The 24,752-nt window shown below is 64.1% G+C and overlaps 1 protein-coding gene across 2 annotated transcripts in view; it reads right to left on the bottom strand.

The window, feature by feature from the left end:
• RCSD1 (RCSD domain containing 1) overlaps positions 1–24,752 on the bottom strand; it is a 40,910-nt gene that overhangs the window by 7,325 nt on the left and 8,833 nt on the right. The window contains exons 3-4 of one of the 2 annotated variants that reach the window (XM_045838535.1): positions 3,285–3,386; positions 2,536–2,628 (exon numbers count right to left, since the gene is read on the bottom strand). In XM_045838535.1, coding sequence (XP_045694491.1) covers positions 2,536–2,628; positions 3,285–3,386 — 195 coding nt within the window. The remainder of the gene's footprint in view (positions 1–2,535; positions 2,629–3,284; positions 3,387–24,752) is intronic. The other variant, XM_045838536.1, reaches the window with a different exon arrangement.

Here is a 24,752-nt window from a genome sequence, read left to right as displayed (position 1 = left end):
CCGAGAGGGCCGGGTGAGTGAGGTGGAGGGAGGCGGGGCGCCGGCCGGAGCCCAGAAGCCACGGGTGGCTGAGAAGTTGGTGTCACCACCCAGCCTCGGTGGCCTGCCCGGGCCTCCCGCCGCCCTGTCTCTCCACTGGCCAGAGCACCGAGTCCCCGAGACAGAGCCGGGGGAGGGGGGGGACAGACGTGGGCATGCAGGCCTCCGGCCCCGGGAAGAGTGGCTTCGGGGCCACCCTGGGGGGACAGACTGCGTCTGAGAGGGGACTTCTGCACCTCCGATGGCCTTCAATGACCGGAGCCCGCGCCCGCAGGGAGCTTCAGAGAGAAAGGGCAGAATGACCCCTTCCGTGGGTCACACACAAAACTGGAAACCGCAGACCAGGAGTGAAACCCGACAGAGGTATTTTGGAAATTCTCCCCTGGAACTAACGCTATTTTGGAAAACCCCACCACAAACGATCATTTTCTAAAACATCAAATACTCGTTTTGATGGAGCAGACACTTGTTGAATGTCGGCCGCAGCCCAGGCTTGTGCTGGTTCTACAAAGATGCGCCCTGCTGGTTGCGGATATTTGGGGGCATGAATGTCTGTAGAAATCTGATCTGTCTTTGATCTTATGTGATCTAAAAAGAGGGGTTCCTTTCTGTTCTGTGCAAAATCCCCACAATCGAGTGGTTCCCCAGGTCCACTGATCCTCATGTGTAGGACCGATGGTGGTGATGATGATGATGAAGAGGAAGAAGAAGAATGTCGTGTTTCTGACAAGCAGCAGCAGCAGCAGCAGCAGCTACATGCTGTGGACAGAGGCCAAGGCAGAAAAGGGACTTTCCTGTGGTCAGGAGACCCACCAGGAGCCCCTGCCCTGGCCACCACGTGCTGACCGACCCGAGTCACAGCGAGAGGACCGGCGCTGACCTCTCAGAAAATGTCCTGAGATGACAAGCTCAGAGACGGAAGGAGGAGGCTGGCTCAGCAGAACCGCTGTGACCTGTGTAAGGCAACCGGCCTCTAGGGAGGGATGCGCAGGGGACAGTCCCTGCCTGGGACCCGGGAGGGGGACCCCTGCTAATTCCACCTCAGCTCCCCCAGCCAAGACCCGGCAGGCCGGCTGGAATCAGGGACCCCGGGGCAGACCCAGCTCCCGCTCCGGCTCCTGGGTGCCTCTGGCCCCAGCTCACACCGCCCGGCGTGCTCCCCAGCAGTCCTTCAAGGGGCCTGTGTCACTGGGGAGTCAGTCCCACGAGCTCCCGGCCCAGACTGGGTCGTCCTTGGTCGCTGTGTCTGAAGGCGGAAGTTCACAGGAGCTGGTGTTTCTGAGATGCTGTTTCAGAAACCGCAGTGGCGATTTTGCTGACCAATCTCTCCTTCTGGAGTACTGTCAACTCTCCTCCTCACCTGTCCACTGCCCTCTGAAGAGGGTGGAAATTTAGGGGGCATGGCCTGGTCACCACAGGACGGGTCTGGGAACCCCGCTCAGGCTCCCCAAGTCCTGGTGAATTGGAATTGAACAGCAAAGCGGAATTCAGACGGGCCGCTCATGCAGTTCCCAAGCACGCCAGCAGGTGGCAGCATCTCCCTTGCCGTTTAACCTGGGCTCCGTGTCCGCAGCCGGGAGCCAGGCGAAAAGCTAGCCCTCTGTCCTCTCTGTGGCCGGATCTTTGTCCAGACAGGACATCCATCCCAACAATCTCTCCAAGCTATGGACCTGACTTGCGGATGGGGGAGGGGTTTCAGCCCCCCTCAGGGCGGACGAGGCAGGGTCTGTGGCCACATTAAACTGCCCAGTCGCCCAGTCCACAGGGGCTGACTCCAGGCCTGTGAGGGTGCAGGAGAAGCAGGAAAGGAAATGGGGTGGAAAACCCTTTCCGGCATTAGGAACCACGGGGGTCTCCTGCCCAGGGTTCTGCCTCCCGGCCCCCCAGCCTCCTAGGATCCGGGTTCCTGCTGGAAGAGCTAGGGCCGCCCCCCGTCCAGCCCAGCCAGGCGAAGCCGGCCGCTCCTTCCGTGAGAATTCCGAAGGGACAAGAAGTCCGTGCGCCCAGGAGTGATGTCCCCTTCCTGTGCGCAGGCGGCCTGTCTCTCCCCGGGGACTCTCCCCCTAACGTCCACCCCGCCGTTGACCCAGAGCGGCAGCCAGCCCTGACGGCCGCATCACAGTCCTGCCGGGACCAGTGGGGCCCCCTCTCCAGGTGCTTCTCTACACGGAAGGTCATCAGGGCGGACCCGGGAGGAAGCACAGCTTTCTTGGCGGCTCCCAGACCGGGGGTAAGTAAGGCCCGCCCTCCGCGCTGAGATCCCCAGGCTGGAACACCCGCGCTCCTGCCCTGGCCAGTCGGTCACAAAGGAGGCTCCGAAAGGGAGCGTGGAAGGGGTCAGCATCGAGGATGCAGCAGCGTTCACCCCTGAGTCTGAAACGGGGACATCGCCGGCCCGGGGGTCGAGGGCTGAGTGTCTGACTTCCGTGCTCTCCGCTAGAGGAAGAGGAAGAGGAAGAGGAAGAAGGCTGACAGCAGCGGGCCTGCGGCACTCACCTCCTCTCCGTTCTGGCCCAGCTCTACTCTGGGGGGGAACAGGGGGAGGGAGCAGGGCGGTTTCCTCGTCCGGGCTGGTTTACTGGCTGGTATCTGGAGGCGGGTGAGAGTGACGGACAGACACAGGGAGAGAGAGAGCAAATCAGGCAACAAGGAGGAAGAGGAGGAAGGCAGTGGAGATGGTTTGAGGGACGCTGAGGGGTGTCTGGTGGAGGAGAGAATGCAGGGAGGGGTGGCGTGTCCTCGAGGTGGGCCATTCACCGGGGACGTGAGTTCAGAGTCCCCGGCCACCCCCCAACTGGACGGCAGCCTCTGGTCAGCCGCTGGTCCACCCAGGCTGCAGCGCGGGGACCTGCCTCCCTGCCTTCCCTGCGGGCACTCCTGGGCTCCGGCAGGAGCCGGTGTGGGGACGTCTTCTTCCTGAGCCGGCCCAGCCCGGCACAGCTGGGCAACCCCAAAGCCTCCATCAGCGGGGGACGGGGTGGCCCTGGACGCAGACACGCGGCCCTGGTGGGCAGGCGGGCAGTGGGCTCCGGACCCTAAGCCTCGCTCAGCTGGGCAGGAGCAGCCCAGGCCCAGCAGTGGTGACATTCCTCACCTGCAGGGGGACCCCTCTGTGGCTTCTCTTCCTAATTTGGTAATGACCAAGCTTCCTCCCTCCCTCTCCTCTGGCCTGACCCAGACTTCCCCTTCCTCCAGGCCCCCCAGCCGCCTTCCCCCAAGCAGGGCTGCGGGGCCACCTGGCTCACCTCCTTGGTGGCGGCCGCCTGCTCCCTGAACCGCCCGGCCAGCTGGGCCACCGACGGGGACGCCGAGGTGTCCACATTGGCGTTGGCCTCCGAGGGTCTGTCCTGGCAAACCAAGGGGAAGTGACAGTTAACAGAAGCCACGCGGCTCGGTGTCCACACCGCGGCCACACTGGCCACTTGTCTGTGGCCTAGAGCCGGGTGCCGTGATGACGGGGTCTTCGCACCGTATTTTGCAACTGGCTCCAGCCTGCAAAGTGTTTTTGTTAAAACCATCCAGTGAAGCGCATGCAGTGGGTGGATGTGGAGGGTGTGCTGGCCCGCTGTGGCTCTGGGGGGCTGGAGGGGCACCCAGGGGTCCGGGAGACACACGAGCCCCAGCTTCTGAGGCCACGGGCAAAGGGGTGCCCATCGTGGCCGAGTTCACCACGTGTCCGAGGTCCCGCCCCCTCCACTTCATGGGGCGCCTGGGGTGGGGGGGGAGTGTTCACCTGTTCAACTACCCGGTGAATTAATAAATGCCCCGCACGAGAGCCAGGCAGCCTGTCGAGGAGGACCGGACCGCCCGGCTTCAGCCGCTGCCTTGTCCATCTGTCCCTAGCTCGGTGACCTCGGGCAAATGACCTTAGTGCCTCTCCCTACCAAGACGAGGACAGCAGCAGCACCCGCCCCCTGGACGGCTGCTCTGGGGACTGACTGCTTCTCTGTAGGAAGGGCCCCACCGGCCTGCACAAGGGCTGTCCTGACCTCGGGGCGACCTCGGGGGCGGCTCCCCCGAGGGACCGGCGCGGGTTCGGGGCCCTCGCTGACACGCTCGCCCCTCCAGCCCTCCTGCTCCTTTTCGCTGAAGGAAGCAGGTTCCCCGAGTGGGTCGTGCCCCTGCTCTGTCTCCGGTGCAGGTGACCGGTGTAAGGTGACTGTCGCCGCCCCCCACCCAGGTGCCTGCAGGTCCATGAAGAGACCACGTGGCCCCTGGGCTCCGCCCACTCGGACGGGCCCTACGTCATCACGACGCAGCGCGTGAGTCAGCCTGCGCTGGAAGTGGCCCCCCCCGCTTCTGTGAAGTTACACGCTGCCTCTGTGACCACCTGGTTGACCGCCTGGTTTCAATAACGGTCTTTACGTGTCCGGCCCCAAAGCCACCAGGCTTTTGTTTTCGTGACTGTGACGACCGCGACGATCACACGGCTGCACACCCCCTCCAGGCGCGCGGCCGCCCGCCCGGGAGGGGCTGCTGAGAGAGGCCCCCCTGCGCCCTCCCCCAGGCCACGGCCCACAGAGGCGGGGCGCGCGCCCTCCAGCGGCAAGCCTGCTCCCCGGTGTGCCACACACGAGCACACACGCGCGTGTGAACACACGCACTTCCTGGGCCCTCGTTTTTGTGCTAGCAGTGTCTCCGTGCTTTCTGACTTCGGCTCCCCTCCAAAGTAAGAGTGATCAGTCCTGCTGTGGACCACGCGGTCCCCTCGGAGCAGGGAGGGGCAGGCCCCACCCCCACCAACCTCCCTTGGCGACATAAGTGCACAGGCTGGCCCCGGCTGGGTGGCCCAGTGGGTTGGAGCATTGTCCCATAAGGTGAAATGTTGCAGGTTCGGTTCCGGGTCAGGGCACATGCCTCGGGTGTGGGTTCGGTTCCCGGTCAGGGCGCGTGGGAGAGACAACAAATGGGTGTTTCTCTCCCACGTGCCTGTTTCTCTCTCTGTTTCTCTTTCCTTTTCTCTCCCTCTACAAGCAATAAACTTTTCCTCGAGTGAGGTTTTTAAAAAGTGTACACAGGACGAAGTCCTGCGGGGAAGGCTTGTTTAGAGATGGGAAACGAGGGCCCGGGGCCTTCAGATCCGGGAACAGATTCTGGAGGCAAAGAGAGGTCCCCTCTACTGTGTCCTGCTGGTAGTTCAAGTTCATCCCCATTCCTGCCTGGACACCAAATGCTGACTCCACGTAAGGAGGGAACGGATCCACCCCGAGTCACGACACCCGAGTTCCCCAAACACCGTGAAAGCGGGGCGTCGGAGCCCCCGGGGGTGGAGGGTGGGGGGGGCGGGTCAGTGCCGGTGGGCGGGGCTACGGGACCCGGGGTCTCAGCTCGCTTGGGGCTCTGGGAGCAGGAACGCTCAGAGGCAAACACCGCCTCCCTCTGGAGGGGCGGCGGTGCGGGTGGGGGTGCGGGGCCGGCGGTGTGACCGGCTCCCCTCTGACTTCCTGCCCACAGCGCCGATCCGCCTCTCTGTCCGCTGCTATTTATTGCTCGGTCCTGCTGACCACGCACTTCGCCGCGGCTCCAAAGGCGCCATCCCTGGCGGCGTGGGAAGAGCATTCCAGATAAAAATAGCGCCGCGCAGGGGTCAGAAATCTCCCCGAACCCCCCTGCCCCGAACCGGGGCGTGGCTGGGGCTCCTAGAAGCCTTCAGGGTTTAAACGCGGGGTTGAAGGGAAGACGAGAATTCGTCTGAGTCTGCTTTGCTGGAGCCCAGCGAGCAGGTTCTCTGCAGAGCGTCCGTGGACTGCAGCGCTTGCTCAAGCCCGGCAGGTCCGCCCTCCAGGCGCCTCTCGGTCCCTGTGGAGGGCTGGTCACTGCCTTCTCCCAGCTGGGCTCCCTGCGGCCCAGAGAGGGCAAGCAACGCAGGCAGAGTCACACAGGAAAAGCCACCCAGGACAGAATGGGAAACACCCGACTCCACCCCCTGCTCCTCCAGCAAGGGCACCAGATAAGCAACGTCATTTCCGAAGGTGCTTTGCAAACTGTAAAGTGATCTATAAATAGCGGGGCACCGCGAAGGCAGGCCTTGGGGAGGGGCAAGAGCCGGGCCTGTCTGGGCCCCGGCCTGTCTGGGCCCGGGCCTTTCTGGGCCCGCCTGCCGCTCTGCCCTGCAGTTCTGGCAGCAGGACATCTGAGCTCCTCCAGGGCTCCACAGCTCAGCCCCCCACCCCAGGCCCGGGGGCCCAGTCTCGGTGGTAGCTCCCTCAGTCCTGCTAAGGCCACGCTCTGGCCTGGACAGTGACCCCTCGGCCTCCCGGGGACGACACGTTCTTTCCCTGCTCCTAAGAGGGGCGTAAAGTATTTAACACGGCGCCAGGATGCAGCAAGCCCTCATCCAAGGGCGCTTTCTGCCCAGCCCGCAGTGCCCGGGGCTGGACACCTTCCCCGGGGACTCTGACACCTGTCTCAGCCCCCTGGGCCTCGCCCCCCGCAGCCCTTCCCTGCCTGCACCCAGCCCCTGCGTCGGGGGCACGCCTCTGACCTCAGCTTGGCCTCTCCTCTTGGGCCAAACCTCCATGCCTCCTGCCTGCTTCCTGGGCCGTGCCCCTCTGTGTCCTGCTTCAGTGGACACCCGTCTTTGCAGCTGGAGGCCTCCAGTCCGCTGCCCGGCCCCAGGTACTGCCTCCCGGGCCCGCCCTGCCCAGCTCGGCCGGTCCTCTCGGCGACCCCGCCCAGGGCGGCTGTGGCTTGGCCGAGGCCAGAACCATCGGCCCTGGTGCTGAGTTTCTGCCCGTCTGGGCCTTTCCTCTGAGGACAGAGCAGCCCTGGGTCGGGGCGCCTGGGCTCCCCCACGCTGTGGCCGTGCTGAGTGAACGCACTTCGGATGCTGCCGGCCGTGTGCGCGGTGGAACCCGGGGTGCCCAGCCCGGTCTGGCTCCACCCGCCTGCCTGCCCCGCCCTTCGTCCATCCGCCTCCTGGTGGGTCGGAAGTCTGCGCCGCTCGCTGCTGCCGCCGCCGTGGTCTGGGGAAACGAGGGGGGCCGGGGGGCTCCTCACCCACAGCTTGGGAGGGGAAACAATGGGGGCTCCGCCTGGGGCCCACCTCCTGGCAAAAAGGGGGTTTCTCTCGATCGGCAAAAGCAGACCAGGTAACCGCTAGCCTTGGAGTACAAGGCATGCTTGCTACTTTTTCTTTCCTTTTTTTATAAAAAGAGTGTTTATTTAAACCCTGGCTGGTATAGCTCAGTGGATTGAGCGTGGGCTGGGAACCAAAGTGTCCCAGGTTCGATTCCCAGTCAGGGTACATGCCTAGGTTGCAGGCCATAACCCCCAGCAACCGCACATTGATGTTTCTCTCTCTCACTCTCTCTCTCTCCCCCTTCCCTCCCTAAAAATAAATAAATAAAATCTTAAAAAAAAAGTGTTTATTGTTTAGACAGAGGGGAAGGGAGGGGAAAAAGAGGAGGAGAGAAACATCGATCTGTTGCCTCTCGTGCGCCCCAACCACACATGTCCTCACCGGGGACCAGACTGGAACCCAGGCCTGTGGCCTGACCGTGAATCGAACCCGCCACCTTTCACTTCTCAGGAGGACGCCCAGGCCACACTGGCCAGGGCTGGGCTTGCTTCTCTGTCCCCACAGAACCGGGAGGTGTCTCAGGGTGCGTGCCCCCTCCCAGAATGACCGTGCCTAGACCATCCCGTCCCCTCTGGGACGCCACCATGGTTCCAGAATCTTCTTCTTACGCTCTCACCTCATCCTGACTCTTCAGTCCCCCCATCGTCCCTCATCGCCGCCCCGGGGGGTGGGACTCCCAGGGCTGGGAGGCAGCCGGCCCGCCAGACCTACGGGCGCACGCAGAGCCGCTGCCCCATGGGGGGCCCTGTCCCCGGGGCACCTGGTGGGGCTCCTGTCTCTCTCAGAACAGACCCGCCGGAGGAGGACACAAACACCCAGCCTTGCTCGGTAACCTGCTGTTCAGGTCCATGCCACACGGGGGACCTGGGTCCCAGCGCCCCCCGCCGTCCCCAGCAACCTGCCCTCCATGCGGACCCCAGGCCTCCGCTGGGGGAGCAGCTTCCCCACCTCCCTCCGTGAACCTGCGCCCCTCCTGGCCCGGGCAGCGCAGCGGGCGGGACAGGGCCCGCACCACCCCGGCCCGGGAAGCTGGCAGCAGACGCGGGCACAGAGGGACACACGGTGACTCATGAAGTGCTATGGAGAGGGTGGCCGGGGCCCTTCGTGTCTGTGGGGTGTGGGGAGACCTCTCGGAGGGGGTCACCGGCCGGGGAGGGGGGCGGGAACGGTTCTGAGCCCACAGAAGGGTGGCAGGGCAGGGGCGTGCCGTGCCGTGTGCAGGGCTGCCGAGGGGGGCGGAGACCAACGCCTAGACGCGGTGGGGAGCAGAGCGGGCACGTGGGAACACGGGCGCCACGTTTCCCGAGAGGCCCAGGCAGTGCCGCACACCCCTCCCCGCCCCGCGGAGGCTTCGGGGATCTGGAGAGGGCAGGTCCTCGCCTCTGAGGTCGTCTTGGGGAGAAAACCCAGGCAACTACTATGCTCACGCAAAGGGCCCACAGGCGCCTGACCAGGTGGGTGTCCCTCTTCAGCATCTGCGGGGCCACCCCGTCCTCCAGGGCCGAGGAGCTGCAGCCAGTGGCCGGGGGCTGACGGTGGTTTCGGAGTCAGGGGAGCCCGGGGTGCAGAGGGTCGGCCAGGAGCTGTCGGCAGGATCCTCGGGGTGGCGGCACAGACAGGGTCACCGCCAGGTGCGTTTCCGGGGAACAGCAGGGACAACGGAGGGACAGGAAGGGAGTGCACATCCCGATGTCACTGTGGCGATCGGACCTTAGCCATGTGACCGGGGAGCGCATGTGCTGGGCTGGCCAGAAAGTTCGTGCGGTTCTTGCTGCACGACGGCTCTAGGAGCGCTCAGTTGTCGTTAACCTCCTTTGAAGCAATTATGGTAGGTTGCATTGCGACCGCTGTCCTATCCACGTGCATTTTAGAAAAACTTATCAAAATCGGTGAATTGTTGTGCAGCCGGTTTAATATTGAAGACGGAAGAAAATACGCAACATTTTTGGCGTACGATGCTTTCTTATCTCAAGAAAGGTAAAGATGCAACTGAAACACAAAAAAAGATTTGTGCAGTGCATGGAGAGGCACTGTTGCTGATTGTACACGTCGGAAGTGGTGTGTGAAGGTCCGTGCTGGAGGTTTCTCTCTGGACGGTGCTCCACCGTCGGGCGGGCCAGCCGAAGCTGCCAGCGGTCAAACTGAGACATTCACTGAGAACAATCAGCGTTCCACCAGGCAGGGGAGCGCCGACATGCTCCAAATACCCGGATCAATAAAGGTATTGGTGGAAATGAAAAATGTGTCTTTTCTTTCACAGAAAAAGCCATACAGACTTTTTGGCCAACCCAACAGGTAAAATCTCTATGTAAAACCTGCTAACTGTTCCACAAGCATCAGGAAGAACCTTACTTTGAGTCTGGCGGGGCTGGGGCCGCACAGGGACAATGACGGAAGTGGAGGAGGGGCACCTGAGTCAGAGTCTCTCTCCGTCCCGCAGAGGCCGGGGCGGGAAGGGCCCTCTCCCCGCACCCTGGTCTGAGGGGCGTGCGAAGTCATCGCAGGGCATGAGGCCAAGGAGCAAAGTCATCTGATGGGTTTCGATGACCCCCCTGGTGGCGGAGGGGGACGTGGGTGGGCAGGGCGCGGGGACACCGGTCTGGAAGCCGTGGGTGGCTCCGTCCGGGGGACTGAGGGGTGGGCAAGGCGTGCCCCTGCCGCCCCCTGCAGAGGGCGGACCTGGCCCCAGCCGCCCTTCCCATTGTGCTGGGCGCCGACCTGCCAACGAGAGCACACCTGCCGCCCACCGCCCTTCAGGTGAGTTCAGAGCTGCCCGTCAGTCGCGCCTCTAGCCTGGGTCGCCCCGTAGGAAACCCAATGTCCCCGAGGGCCCCGCCCCGTCTGGGGGTGCGCTGGGCCCCGGGGAGCCCTGGGGGCTGCGGCCACCCGGAGGCCCCACAGGAATCCCCGTCACTAGGGGCCGTTTATGCTTCCTGAGCCCGAGTGGCTGTGCGGGTCCCGAGGTCGGCGACACTTGTCCTTCAGGCCGCAGCGGAAAGCTGAGGCCCAACTTCTAAGATTAGAACAAGTGGCCCAAGGACCCGGGCCTGCCTGCCAGTGAGCTGCAGACTCTCTGGTTACAACGGCTCCCTGCCCTCCCCCGCCCTCCCGCGCCCTCCCTGGAATCCACCCTCGGGCCGTCTCCGGAAGCCTGTGTTCCTAGCCAGCACCGAGCTGCCTTCAGGAGCCAGAGCGCTTGGGAGGTCACGTCTGGGGGTTAAAGGCGCCCATCAAATTCAGGAACAGTCAGACACACAGCCCAAGAAAAAACGGGCAAAGGACTTGAGCAGACGCTTCACCAAAGGAGGTACAGGAATGGCTAATAAGCACGCTGGTCAGTAGGTAAATACAAATTACTGGTAAGATTGGGAAGGGATACCGCCGCACCCCCACGAGGATGGCCACAGTGACCTAAACCGACAGTACCAAGTGCCGACGAGGCTGCAAGGCAACTGGAGCGCTCCCACATCGTTGGTGGGGGTGCCTCATGGAAAGGCCACTTGGCAAGACACTCTGCATCTCATCAGGTTAATACACACCGCCCAGACGACCCAACCGGCCCGCTCTTGGGTGCTGGCCCGGGAGACGGAGACCTATGTCTCCGTGACGACTCGCACGCACAGACGCAGGGCAGCTTTGCTCCCAGTCCCGACCGAGGAGCAGCCCCACGCCCACCCTCTGGGGAGCGAATGCACACGCCGTGACATACACACCGTGCCGTCTGCGTGCCGCGGAGCACCACTCAGCAACGGAGAAAATGGACCATTGAGATGCACAGCACAGCACGACGGGTCTGGAGGGCACTGTGCCCCGTGCAAAACGCAGACAGAAGAGACCTCGTCCGATCCGTCGGCTCTCGACCCCTGCAAAGGCAGGCCCTCGGTGACAGGCAGCAGGCCGCCGGTTCCCTGGGGCCGGGTGGGGTCCCTGGGAACCTCCAGGTCGGGGGGGCCTCCTTCATTCTGACTGCGGTCTGGATCTCACGATGGTCATGTGACCGGGTACCGCCCTCAACACACATCACATTGCACACTCATCCAGGTGAATTTTTCTGTACATCGATTTTCTTATAAAGGTAAAATAAATTTCCTAAATTCTAAAAAAGTGCTCACCACAGACTTGAAAAAAGGTCGGGGTGCACGCCCTCTGCATGAGGTCCTCTTTCCTTTTGTCCGGGGTCCAGGAGGCGGGCAGCCATTGGGACCGGGCCACGCCCAGGGCGGCCGGCCGCCCACCTGCGCTCAGGAAACGAGAACCGTGAGGCCGGCACAGAGTTGGAGCGTGAGGCGCCTGGGTTTGAGTCCCGCGCCACAGTTTACGCGGTGTGGGGGCTCGGGCAACTGACGTGCGTGCTCAGCGTCCCATCCATCCGATGCGGCCGGTGACACCCCCTTCGCCGTCCTGGGGACGCTCAGAGACAGCGTCTGATCGGGTGTGTCGGGTCCAGACGCAAGCCCTGCCTCTTACTAGACGTGTGACCTCAGGCAAGACACCGGCCTCAGCTGCGCCTCGGTTTCCCCACATGTAAGACGAAGCCCTGTCTCCTCTGCTGGTCACAGAGACCGGATGAGGTGACGCCCATGAGGCCCCGCGGGTGACGAGCTGTCCCCTACGACGCTGACTGCGCACAGCAGGTGCCAGGTGGGACGAGGGCTCCCTGGCCCCTCCCGGAGGCAGATGCCAGGCTGCTGCCGGCTGGTCCTGAGGAACCCTGAGCGAGCGGGCGCGGGGTCTGGAGTGCCAGGCCCTTCCTGCCCCATCCGGCCGGCGGAGCGGGTCGGAGCCCAGGTGGGCTGGCGCTGACCTCGGGGTCCAAGGAATTTACAAACTCGAACCTTCCGAGTCACACAAGGGAACAGACTGGCCAGTGGGGGCGTGACTCTGGACTCCAGTCGTGGGTCGCCTAACTCGGCCCTGCGCAGGGGTCGCTTGTCCGTCTCAGGACTGCCGGGGGTGGGGGGCGGCCAGGGCCAGGCCCAGCCGTCAGAGGGGAGGCCGCTTCGGCTTCCGTGGGTGGGGAGGGGCCTTGCCCTGCACCCCGGCCCCATACCGTGGAGGGGACACGAGAGGACGCTCCGTGGCCGTGTGAGGGCTGCGCCCGCCCCGGCCGCCCAAGCCTGCCCAGGCCCGTTTCTCAAGCGGCGGCAGGGGCCCGCCCGCAGGGTCCTGGTGGGGGGGGGGCAGGCGGCTGGAGCAGCTGGCGCCCCGGGGAGCCTGCGTGGGCCCAGGCAGCGGGAACAAGGGGTTAAGTCTCTGGACAAACGCGCTCCGTCCATCCCACAGAGTCAGAAGGGAAGATCCAGATGAGTTATTTCAAGAGCTGAGCGGCCCGGGGGCGGGGAGGCCACTGACCCGGGAGTCGGGGGAGCTGTGTGAACTCCCCGCCCCTCTCAGCCCTTCCTGTGAAGTTCAAGTTGGGGGCTTGCGAAGATGCCTCCCCCGGGCCCCTTCCGGCTGGCTCCCTCCATTTCTGACCCTCACATCCTGGTGCAGAAAACGGGGAGCACAGGTTGTCCTGCTCCTGTCGGCGAGAACAGGGGGTGGATCGCCCGGCTGGGCCAGAACTGGGAGGTTCAGCCCCGAAGCTCAGGAACCCCAAGAAAACACGCAACAGCCCCCCTACATTTTCTTCACACACAGCTCTCCGGGGTGCAGGACCCAGCTCCGCCCCCACCTCCCCGAGGAGCCTCTCAGAGGGGGACCCTGACCATCCTCCCACCGGCCCCGATGAGCGTTCACCCCAGATGAGTGACGGGTGCAGCGTGCTTTGGGGAGAAGTTTCGGGACAGCAGACGGAGCAGCCCGCCCGGCCCAGGAGGCCGGTGGCCGGGGAAGCGGGAGGAGAGGAGCTCACAGCCGGTGGGGCCCTGACGCGTCCACGCCAGCAGCCGGCAGCCGGCAGCCACGCCGCTGGGCACGTCAAGGTCAGAGCGTTCTACTGTGCACGTGAAAATGCAACAGACCGTTGTATATACCGACTGCACTTCAGAAAGGAAGAAGAAACCCACGACTGCTCCGCGTGGAGGGACTCGAGGCCGGGGGAGCTGTAACTGCTACGGAGAAAGCAAACTGTGGGGGAGGGCTGGGGGGGCTGGGTCCTCCCCCCGCCCCCGCCCCCGCCCTGCTGCACAGAGTGGGGATGGTGCCCTCACTCTGGCTTCCTCGGGCGGGTCCCGCAAAGAAGGAAGGGTTGAAGGGTTTTCTTTCGTTCGCACCTCTGGGCATGGAGGGACAGGAGGGTCATCGAGGGCACGGGCTCAGCTCCGGCCAGCCTTGAGAGGTCCTGGCTGCGGAGCCGAAAGGCTCTCGGGGACCCTGGCGAGACTGGGCTGGGCCCTGAGGCCCAGCAGGGCTGGTCACTAGCCCAGGCTGAGGCCTCTCTGGGCCCCGTGGGACAGTGGGGCTCCCGGCTCCAGGCGGAAGTGCCTCCCAGGAAGCCCAGAAAGGTCCTCCCGGTGGTGGACAGAAGCATCCAGGCCCGCAGCCCAGGAAGCACTGAGCACACGGCCCGGGACACAAACGCCAGCCTCTGTGCACGCAGGGAAATCTCTCCTGGGACACCAGCCAGCCAGCTCCCGGGGAGATGCTTGGCGGATGACTCACGAGGTGATTGGCTTTCTTATCCATGGGGAGGCCAGGCCGCACTTTCTCCCATCACTCCCCCAGCGCGGCGCAGGTTGGGGAGGCCCCACCCCACCCCACCCCCCGGGGGACCCTGGCAGGGTAGCTGCTGGGCCTTTCTCAGGAGAGGGGGCCCCACGCCCCCTGGGTCCCAGTCCGTTCACACAGCGAGGACCTGGGACGGCAAAAGGACCACCTTCGCCCCAGGGAGGTGTGGGTGCTGTCCACCCACAGGACGGCACGGGGCGGGTGGGGAGGCCCGTCTGCCACCGGCCTGCCGTCCAGTCACAGCGGGAGGAGGACGCAGAGTCCGAGCCAGCGGCCGTCCACCCCTGTCAGACACCTCGTCGCTGTCGTCTGCAAAGTGGGACGGCGACACCAGCGTCACGGGCCGCTGCCAGGCTCACGAGAGCGGCACCGTGTGAGCGCCCGGCCAGCGCGGGTGGTCATCACCCGGGAAGCCACGGCGTCTGGCACTGATCCCGATAGGGGCGCCCCTGGCAGGGTGTGCACAGGGGAACACTCGTCCTGAATGCCGCCCGTCCGCGCAGAGGGGCCCCGGGGCAGCCCCACGGGGACGCGCCCCTCCTTCCAGGGAGAGGCCTGGGCGTTCAGGGAAGGGTGGGCGGCCCGGCTCCGCCAGCAGGAAAGGGCCCCGTGACCCTGGGAGGCCTCGGAGCCGGACGGGGGGTCAGGGTCACGCCGTATCTATCCCGACGGGAAGCAGGACCAAACGGAGGGGAGAGCTGGGCACAGGGGAGGAAAACTTCCATTTAAGGAGCAAGTCGAGGAGGGGGCTGCGGGGGAGGGGAGGGAGGGTGGGGGAGGCTAGGAGCCAGAGACGGTAACATTCCCGGCTGGGGCTGGTATCGGCTCGGGCTCTGGCAGAGAAGGGGCACGTGGTCCGGGGGGGCCCGGCGCGCTGTGCGGAGTCCCTGCGCCCGGCTCCATGTCCGAGACAGCGTGAAGGCCGACCGAGGTCAGCCGAGGAAGCTCAGGTGCGACAGCAGCACGCAGGAAGAAAGAGCGCCGAAATGAAACGTCTCCCTTTTAACTGAGAGAGAAATCCCAGAAGCTGTATGTTTGAAAAAAAAAAAAAAAACCTTCAAACTTTCCTGGAAAAAAGACCGTAACTGAAGGAAAGGGAAAACAGTGGAGCTGAGAAACTATTTGTAACACAGATGAACAGGGGCTCGTATCTGCTGGAGAAAGCGCCCTCACAAGTAGGCGTGAACAATGTATAGCCGAGGTTATAAATAAGTGATCCATAGGAAAGCAAATTCAAAAAGCCGATAAACATAAAAAGACGCTGAAACTCACTAAGTTGTCAGGGAAATGCAAATTAAATGAATGCTAAGATTTCTCCTTCTGCTGATCAGAGGGGCCGGGGGGATGGGGTGGGTGGGTAGGGAGTAGGAGAGACGGCTCCTGCTGGTTGGGAAGAGGGACAAAGGAACTGCCGGACGTTGCGGGGGGCGGTGGGATGGGAGCAGTCACAGCCTTTTGGGAAAGTGATGGGCGACATCTATCAACTGAGGGGACAGAAACCTGTGGCTCAGCCCCACCCTCCTGAGGACCTGCTCCCCAGACGCAAAGCCCCAGCACAGGAGGACATGGCGGCCGGAGGCTGCCCTGGGCCCAGGGACCCCCCGGCAGAAGGGAGGGGGGCGTCTGCGGTCCAGCCACAGAAGGAGCGAGCGGGAGCACCCCGAGTGCCCGCGAGAAGCTGCCGGGTCAGAACAGCAGGAGGCAGAGGAGCGAGTGTGATCGGATCTCAGTTTTATGCAGCAACTCATGACCACCCACCCCTCTGTGTGCACGTGTGTCTCCGTGCACGTGTGCATGGCACACATGGAACGTGTACACAGTTCTAGGATGCGGTGTGTGCCACGGAAGGGCGTGTCGGAAGGGTAAACGTGGCGGGGAGGGGAGCTGCTGGGGAGGCAGACCCGCGGATTCTGACGAGCTGGTGCAGCCTGGGGCTCAGGCCCCGCCCTCAGGTCTGTGCAACTGGGTGTGTGGATCTGAGTGAGCGGATTAGAGTTGGTCTGTGGGGCTGTCGTGACGTGTTTTCATGGGGAAGGAAGCCAGGTGCCACGATACGTAACGTGAAGAACATCGAATGCAGAAGAATCTCAAAAACACTGACAGGAGAGTGCCAAGCCCCCGCTCCCCAAATCCTGCTCGCTGCTCCAGGCGCCGACGGACTCCAAGCCGGGGTGGCCCCTTCGGTCTCCGCACGACCCTCGGGGAGAGCACACGGCGAGCCAGGAGAAGGGAGGAAGGGACAGGTGCCTCCTCCGGGCCCCACACCCCAGGTTTCCGCAGGGCTCGGACGTCTCGGCGGAGTCACCATGCACCCCTGGCGGCACACGGAACAAGTCCCCGGAGGAGGCACGGACTCATCCGTTCGGGAAGGGAGAGGAGGACAGGAAGCCACGTGGACGGAGGGCTTGCGACGTGCCCGGCCGGCCGCAGACACAGCTGGCTCAGCCCTCCCCGCGGCCCCAGGGCGGCGGCACAGGTACAGGGCTGGTCCTGTTTCACAGGGAGGCAGGCAGCCGGGGCAGCTCGCCTGCAGGCGCCCGCTGGTGTCTGGGAAGTGCATTCAGATCCTGCCCCGTCAGACCCGGACGGGACACAGCCTCCCTCCCTCCCTCCGAGACACTCGGGACGGCAGCAGTGACATTTGGAGCCGACGCGCCCTTCTGAGGTCGCAGGCTGACAAGTGGGGACTGTGACCCTTCTCAGGGTCCAGATGGGAAACAGAGGCCTTCCCCACGGGCCAGGCTGCGGTCCTGGGGGTGCCCCGCACCCCGAGTCCAGGCGCATCCGTGTCCTCATTGTAGGACGGGCGGGTGGGGCGGGGGAAACCCCTGCCCCTCCCCCCCCGGAGGAGCGGGTGCTGCCCTCAGCTCCGGCCGAGGCTGCGTGGGTCGTGTCACGTGGGGTTAGTTTTCTAAAGGTCCCTCAAGGCCCAGCACCGCCAGACGGCCTGATTCTTCAGGGGAAGATTATAATCCAGTTTTTAAAGTGCAATCTGTTGATTTTGTTTGGAACACCAGCTCAGTTTGTTGGTTTGTTTTTCTTTTAAGGCAAACCCCACTGTGGGGGGGTGGGGGGTATCTGCCTGCGGCCATCTGGTCCCAAAGGCCAGTGGCTGGCTACCTGTGATTTTCACAAGAATGGCGTTTTTATCCCCTTCTCCCCGTTTTCCTGGATAATCCCAGGAGGTATCTTTTGGTTTGATAGATGAGTTTGTATTTTAGTTATTGTATGTATATCACCACATCATTGTTCTGAAGAATCGATAACATCAAAGGTATTATTACCTCCTCATTGAACTCTAATGGGGTTACGGGGTCGAACTCCAGACAGAACGGGAAGACCTGGGTTCAAGGTCAGCTCCCGCCCCTCCCAGCCGCTGGACCCTCACCTGTTCCGGGCCTTGGTCCCCCACCCCCCTGAAGTGGTCAGGAGTCTCCCGACTCACGGAACGGGTGGCTTGGGCGTTCGAAAGGGAGGCCGTGTAACAAAAGTATTCAGCAAACACTTGTTCCATTCCTTCTAGAAGACACGTGCAAGGCTGCATAAACTCACGTGGGTTGTCAGATAAACTGAGCGGGGTTATGTTGCTTTCCTGCTTGCTTTGTTTTCTAGAAGGATCTCCCATCAGGGGCTTCTCTGGGGCACGTGAAACATGGCGTGCCCCCGAAGTTTTAGCTTGTGAGTCCCCTCCTGGGGTAAAAATAAACAAGCCGTGTGCCTTTGGCGCGGTCAGAGCATCCTCACCTGTCCTACGACGCCGACACACCAGGTCGGGAGGAGGGGCCTTTGGGGGAAAAGGAAAGAAAATGTGCATTGTAGCTGCCCAGGGGCTCTGTCACTAACGCCCCTCAGCAAGGGACTCGGCCACCAGAGTGTCCTTGCTGCGGGCCAGAGCCTCCCTCCGCTGCACTGCGCCCGCAGGTACCACGTGCCGACTGTGTTAGGAGCAAGCCCCGGCCCCGCACCGCAGGTGAGCGCGGGGAGCACGGGGCCCGGGAGGCACAGGACCTGGGGGGCACAGCAGGTGGAGCAGGGACACTCTTTGGCCGCCGCAGGAGCGAAGCCGATGATGTCACGGCTCCGTCCTTTCTGACAGCGACACCCTAGGAAACACCTGTAGACTGCAGGAAACGGGAGGAATTAAAAATATCAGACTGACCCCTGAAAAATGGGTAAAATCATCTTTTTTTCTTCACCGGGAAAACAAACAAAGTGATATCTGAGCCACTTCCTCCCTGCAGAGCGCGCTGCCCCGCGGGCCACACGCTCCAGCGGATGCCCGCGGCCGTGGCCAGGAAGGGCCCCCCCACAGCGGGTGCCAGGTCTCCAAGACCCAGATTTCTCGTGCGGGGCGGCGGGGGGGGAGGGTGTGAGGAGGCTGAGCTCATTCCCGGGGGGGAGGGGTAGCCCCCCGTCTGGTTTTGGCAACAAGGGGCCCTGGGGCTCTTCCCCACAGTCTCCCGGTCCCAGGAAGTCAGGCCCTGGGGCGCCCCAGGTCAGGGGTGAGAGGCCCCGGGGGGGAAGGACGTGACCGCGGGCCTGCCGGACCTGTCCAGGCACAGGGGCAGGTGTGAAGGTGGCGGAATGAGGGCCCTTCCGCGTCCCCTCTCCCCCCGGCCTTCCGGCCTCTGATGGGCCGCCCGGGCCTGTCGCTCTGTCCTCTGCTGTCTGGCTCCTTCGTCCTCGCTGTGGTCACTGCCCTGGAAGGAGACATGTCTTTGCTCTGCTCCTCCCTGTCTCATTCGCCCTCCCCGCTGTTGCCCGAGCCACGTCTGACCTCCGCCTGGCCACGGCTTTGCGCGGCTGACCTGCTGCAGGTGGGACCGGCTGTACAACCAAACCGCTGCGTCTACAGTGAGAGGCCCTTGTCTGTCTCCCCTTCCTACAAGATTCCCCTCTCCCGTCGGACCAGCCTGTGGTCCCTGGACATTCACCGTGTTCCTAGTGCCGCGCTTGGTGCTTAATAAGGAGTCTGCCACGCCCCAAGCCCCAGCCGGACGAGTGCGGTGATCGCACGTGCGCGTGGGCGGTGGAGCCAGAGTCCAGACCCCAGGGACGTGCCTGCAGTGACAAAGCACCGGTGGCGCGGGGACCCCAACCTGGTGGTCCAGCTCCACGCCCCGCTCTTCCCACCAGCCTCCCACACGCTGCATGTTCCTGCGTCTGCATCTCTGCCGACGCACCTGCTCTGCCTCAGATGCTTCATCTCATTCACTCCACCCGGATGCAAGACCCAGCTGCTTGCTGCCTCCTCCAGGAAGCCTTCATGGGCTTGTCCCCTGGGTGGGGTCTTGGCAGCCACCCATGCAGCCTCTCTCACAGCAGTTCCCTCACGACACTGAGCTGTCTGTCCTTCTCACCAGAGGGTGAACCCCTTGAAGGCATGTGCCATAGGCTTTGCCTCCGTGGTCCCCTATTCTGAGCAGAGTGGCCAACACATAGTGGGTATGCAGAAATACTCATGGGTTTAACAACATCCGCCACTGGATAGAGCCCAAGGCTCCAGCCTCCAGACCAAGGCTCGGGGCCTCCGTCTGCCGGGGAGGCCCAGGTGCCAGCCCAGGTTTCATGGCGCAGGAACACGCCCTACACTGACTCTGACATCCGTCCAGGGCTCCGACCCCAGGCAGGGGGCTGCCGGGGGCAGCTCGCTATGGGACGTCACACAGCACGTGCACCCCTAGGTTTGCACCCCCCCCCAGGAGCTTCCGTGCCAAAGACACCCAGGAAGCCACGACCAGGCAGACGCCCTCCTGCAGCAAGGGGAGGAGAGGCCACCCAGGGCAGGACTGGAAACCAGGGCAGAACTGGGAGCCGCGGGGCCTTCCTGGGCAGCGAGGAAGCGCGAGGGGCCGCGAGGTTACTCGGCGCGTCCCCATCGGACGGGCAGAGTCGGCCCCGACGACAGGAGGACCCGAGGGGCCCGGATTTCAGGGGAACGCCCTCTTTCAAAAACTGCCGGGGGCATCGCCCCGCGATGTGCCGGGACCGCGTAGCAGGAGCTCGGAAGCGCTTCGCTCTGTTTTTCGAGTACCCACGAAGGGCGTGGGGAAGAAAAGCGCAGCTCACACGAAGTTACCTAGAGCGTGGCCACGCACATCAAAGGGGAAAGTCAGAAACCGCCGGAGCGTTCGGTCTGAGAGGGCAGTTCGGAGCGAACTACAGGCCACGGAGGCAGCCAGTGCTCCCGTGACAAGTGACACACACTCTCGGTCCCAGCCCACGGAGGGGACCCGCCGAGACACACAGCGCCGACGCCCGGCCATGCACCCGGAGGCCGGCAGGCGCTGTCTGCACCGGACGACGCGGGTGCCCAGCCTGGCAGCCCCTGGCCGGTCCCTCTCTCCGGGCCGCAGGCCTGGTTCCAACCGCCTGTATTTTTACCTCCTGGCTGAAAACCCCCGCCAGTGGCTGACGCGGCGAGGTCTCGGCTTTAAAGGGGCCCCGTTCCTGTTTGGCTCCAAGGCTCCCGGGTCCAGATAAGACGGGACTCGCAGGCTCCGTGGGAAGGGGAGAGTCGGGGGGGGGGGGAGCGGGGGTGGGAACCTCCCAGGGCCTGGGGCAGGGCACCGCCCTCCTGGGGGAGAGGGTGGCTGTCTGGGTGAGAGGAAGCATCTGGGCCACCCCCCAGATAAGGGAGGGGGAGGAGCAAGCTTGCTGCTCTCGGGAATAACCGTGGGGTGGGCAGGTGGGGGGAGCCTGGCCCAGGCTCAGCCTCCCTCCCCCGGCCACTGCGTGCCCCCCGGACAGACGGCCCAGGGGGAGCGGCTGGTCCCTGCCGGGCCTCACCCCTTCATCTCGGCTGGGTAGACAGGGACCCCCGAGTGGAACAGTGATTGGGGAGTCAGGCCTCCACAGCCACATAACTCCCCGCAGGACGGCGGGGAAGAGAGGGCAGGTCCAGGTGGGGGTGGGGACGGGCCGGAGCCTCGGCCTCCAGGACAGAGGCTGAGATGAGCTCAGCACGGCCGGGAAACGCCGTGGTCTCGGTCCGTGGCCTTTGCTCTCGGGGGGCAGCACAGGGGGCGTGCGTGTATCTGCGCAGAGGCGGGTGGGAGCTGTGCCTGGGGTGGGGGTGCGGGAGCTGCCCCCATGATGGCACATGCCTGGTGGCCAGGTGCTCTTTCTAGGACGCGGCCTGGGGACAGGCATGACGGGGGCAGCCCGGTGCAGAGCGACAGGCAGGTGTTTCCTGCTCTCACCCACGGCCGGACGCCAGGCTCCGGAGCTGGGGCTTGTCGTAGGCCGCACCGTGTCCCCCCAGAAGTGTCGATGTCCTGGCCCCCACCCCTCTGAATGAGGCCTGGTGTCCGTGATCCGGGATGTCACCCCCACATCCGTGAGGAACAGCGTCTCCGTGGTTTAAGCCCCTTTGTTACGGCAGCCCAGGACCACCGGTGTGGGCGCTGAACCGGCCTAGGGAGGCTGCCTCTGGGGCTGCCCCCACGTCCCTGCACCCTGTCCTACCACGTGTGCGCTCAGGTTCGTGGGCCGGGGTCAAGGTGAAAGCGCCTCGCATCCCCTGCCCTCCTCTGTGGACGTGCCCAAGGTCACGCGGAGCCGCAGGCTGGGCGGGCAAGCTGGCCTCCCCACCGTGTTCTCAACTGGCGCTTTTGTCTCTGAAACGGCAACACTTCCCCGGGCAGACAGACGCGAGCCCCTGCAGCTCCCGAATGTGGTTGCCCTTGACTGTGGCTGGAACAGTCAGGCCCCAGGCTGGAGGGACAGGGCAGGGCTCTCCCTGGTGTGGGCGGCGGGTCCCTCCTCCCGACCCCTCCCGGTGGGCCGGCCCCTGGGGGGTCGGGCCCCACCCGAGCACGAGCGAGTCAGGAAGTCCTGCCCGCCCCACGCCGGTTTCCTCTCTGTGGCTTCAGACAGGCCCTGGCCCCCAAGCAGGGCGATCGGCCGGCCCGACCTGGCCCGTCCTCAGCAGCAGCTGCTCCGAGCTTCAAAGGGAAGCCGCAGCGAGAGGAGGAAGCAGAGGCCCTGGCGAGGGTGCCCGCCCTGTGCCCCCCCTGCCCCCACCCGGGCTCCAGAGCTCCGGCTTCTCTCTAAGGGGCCAAGTCACAGCCAGACAGTCCCCGGCATTTTCCAAAACACAGAGGTGACGAGGCCTTGCATCTGGGCAGCCCTTTATTCCCTTTCCAGGCCCTCGACTGGGAACCTCATCTCACTTAATCCTCCCAGTAAGCCCAGCGCGGATGGAATGACCGCCCCGTGAGGGCCCCAGGTCCCGGGCTGCTGAGGCAGGGTCCCGCCGCAGTGGAGTGACGGGACTGGGTCTCAGGAGTCCCCGGCCTCCCGAGCTGCTGCGCCTGGCTCCTTCCGGGGACCCCTGGCTGTGCCCCGACACACCCCACACCGTGATGCACCTGCACAGGCGCCCAGGAGCCACGGGGAGCCGTTCTTCGTCACGGATGAGAAGCCAGTCCCAGCTGTGCCTCCCCTTTAGATGCTACGGCCGCGCCTGGGCGTCCCCCCGACCCCGGAACCCAGGCCCCCCAGAACCGCGCCGCCCCTTCCCTTAGTCCCCAGCCAGGCCCCAGGGAGAAAGCACCCGGCGTCCAAGGAAGGGCGCCCCGTCACACGCCCCTCCCTGGCCTGCAGGCAGCGTCCCCCGGCAGCCCAGCCTGCCCGGCCTGGCAGCTCCGGGGCACGCCTCCCCAGTCCGCTCTCTGAGCCGCAGCCCCCTCGAACTTTCTGAAGGGGCACCTGACCCCATCTCTCCTCGCCCCCCCGCCCCCGGCCCACTGTTCGGAGAACAAAAGGAGAGGTGACACAGGGAGGTGGCTTTCCCGAGCGTTGACTTCCCCGCCACCTCACCGGCCGAATGCTGCCTCCACAGCCGGAGGTGGAACTTCTCGGTGGACAGACACAGCTTCCCGGTCAGCCCCTCGGGTCCTGCCCCGCCGTGGGGCCGAGCCCCGGGCTGAGTCTGCCGGAGCTGCGTCCGGGGAGCTCAGGTGCCGCAGGACGCTGGCCCCAGCTGCGGTCCCCACCTGCCACCCTCCCGACCCCCTCGCCACACTGCGGGGTCCCCGCGGGCCGGGTCCACGTCTGTCCCCCTTCCTGTCCAGACCCCCAGCCCCGGCCCAGAAACAGTGGGCACAGCGAGCCCGTGAGGGACCTGACCCAGCCCCCTCCTGCCTGGGACCGAGGGGCACAGCCCCGGAGCCCGCCCAGGGCTCCCCAGAAGCCAGGGCTGCCGCTCTGGGGGTTCCACCTCCACCTGCGAGGCGTGGGGGAGGCCCCTGGTGTCCCCAGGCCCACTCTGCCCTGCGGCCCCCGCCCCACCCCCCGTGTCACTTCCCCTGTCCGCATCTGCTCCCGCAGGAAGTGCCAGAGATTGCTTCATTTCCCAGGGCGTCCACGCCCGTTTCCTGCCCCCTCCCCCGTCCCTGCCGGTGGGGGGGACCCGCAGCAGGGCCCCTGGAGGGTCGGGCTGCACGGCGGCTGTCACCTCGCACTCCCTCCAGGCACGTCTGCACTCCGCACGCGCCAGGTAGGGCGAGCCTCTGCGGGAGGAAGGCCGGAGGGCCGGGGCCGACCTGGCAGCCTCACCGAGAACCGAGACAGCATCCAGATCCCTTGGCCTAATAATCCCACTCCTGGGAACTGCTGCCAGAGGAATAATTCAAGAGAAGGAGGGGGAGAAAAATGCACGGACTGTTTATAGCTAAGTTATTTATAATAAGGAGAAAGTGGAAACAAATGCCGTGCCCCCAAATAGAAAAACGATTAAGAAAACGGTGGCACGGCCTTGGCTGTGGTTAGAGCATCATCGTTCCGTGCGCCAAGGTCGCAGGTTCAATTCCTGGTCGGGGCACGTAACAAGAAACGACCAAGAAGTGCATCAGTAAGAATGAAAATAAAGCAATATGTTCCCCTCTCTCTCTCTCTCTCCCCCTTGCCCCCTTTTCTCTAAAAATCAATCAATAAAAAATTTAAAGAGGAAGAACATTGTGGTATGCGAGGAGCTGTGTGAGGAGTACCGGCAGACGTGTAGGATGAACACACGACCGTGAACTACAAGGCTGCGTCTCGGGAACCACAGTCAGGGCACGGGAGGTCGCGCGCCGAGTGGCACGTGCACGACGGTTACAGCTTTGTGAGAACTACGTCTGTGGCTACAAGTAACAAGGGCGTGAAGAAATGAAGTAGTTCCAGAAGTGGCATTGTCTTTTCCTCCCAGTTGTTGTTGTTTTTTTTAAGGGGATAAAACTGGGGACCCCAAGTGAGCAAGAAAGAAAACAGTTGTTGCGTCGGGATGACACATTTTCACAATTTTACCTTCAGATGCTCCCTCTTGGCTGCACCGCAAACTGATATCTGGAAACGACAGCGGATGCCCGGACAGGGGGAACGGGCCTCGCTCGGCCGTCCCCGGGGGTACGGCTGCGGGGCCCCGAAGGATTGGACGAGGCTCCCAGAGCCGGTGAAAGCTCTCGGAAGACCTTGGCCTGTCGGATCGATAATTCCGTGCCCGCTCCTTCCTCCCGGGCTGCAGTCCCAGCCTCCAGGTGGCCGCCCAGAGGTCAGGCCATGTCCCCAAGGCCCCGTTCCTGGAGCCTGAGGGACAGTTAGGAGACAGGGACGTGGCGTGTGCCCAGAAGAGTCCTGGGGCGGGCGCGTGGGCAGGAGAGAAAGTGCTAGTCCTATGTCCGTGGGATACGGAGATAAAGCCTGAGGTGCTCCTTCCTTCCTCCCTTCCTCCCTTCTTCCTTCCTTTCTTAAATTTCTGGTCAGGTAAACATCCAACCCTTTGCATATAAACCCAAGTGCTCCTTGGCCGTCCTTAGTTGCCCTGGGGTTCCGCGAGCATCCCCAGCACTGTCCTCCCCCGCTTCCCGTCTCTCCAGTCGTCCCACCGCACCGCCCCCCCCATCCGCCCCGTCTCAGACAGAGACTGAGTCTCAGCTCTACACCCTCCAGCCTCCAGTTCTGGGTTCCCGGGTCAGGAGGT

Source organism: Phyllostomus hastatus, unplaced genomic scaffold (assembly GCF_019186645.2).
Source record: "Phyllostomus hastatus isolate PE091 unplaced genomic scaffold, TTU_PhHast_1.1 phas_contig_283, whole genome shotgun sequence".
NCBI classification, from domain to species: Eukaryota; Metazoa; Chordata; class Mammalia; order Chiroptera; family Phyllostomidae; genus Phyllostomus; species Phyllostomus hastatus.
The sequence above is the reverse complement of the archived record's forward strand: the minus strand, read 5'-3'. Positions and strand labels throughout refer to the sequence as shown.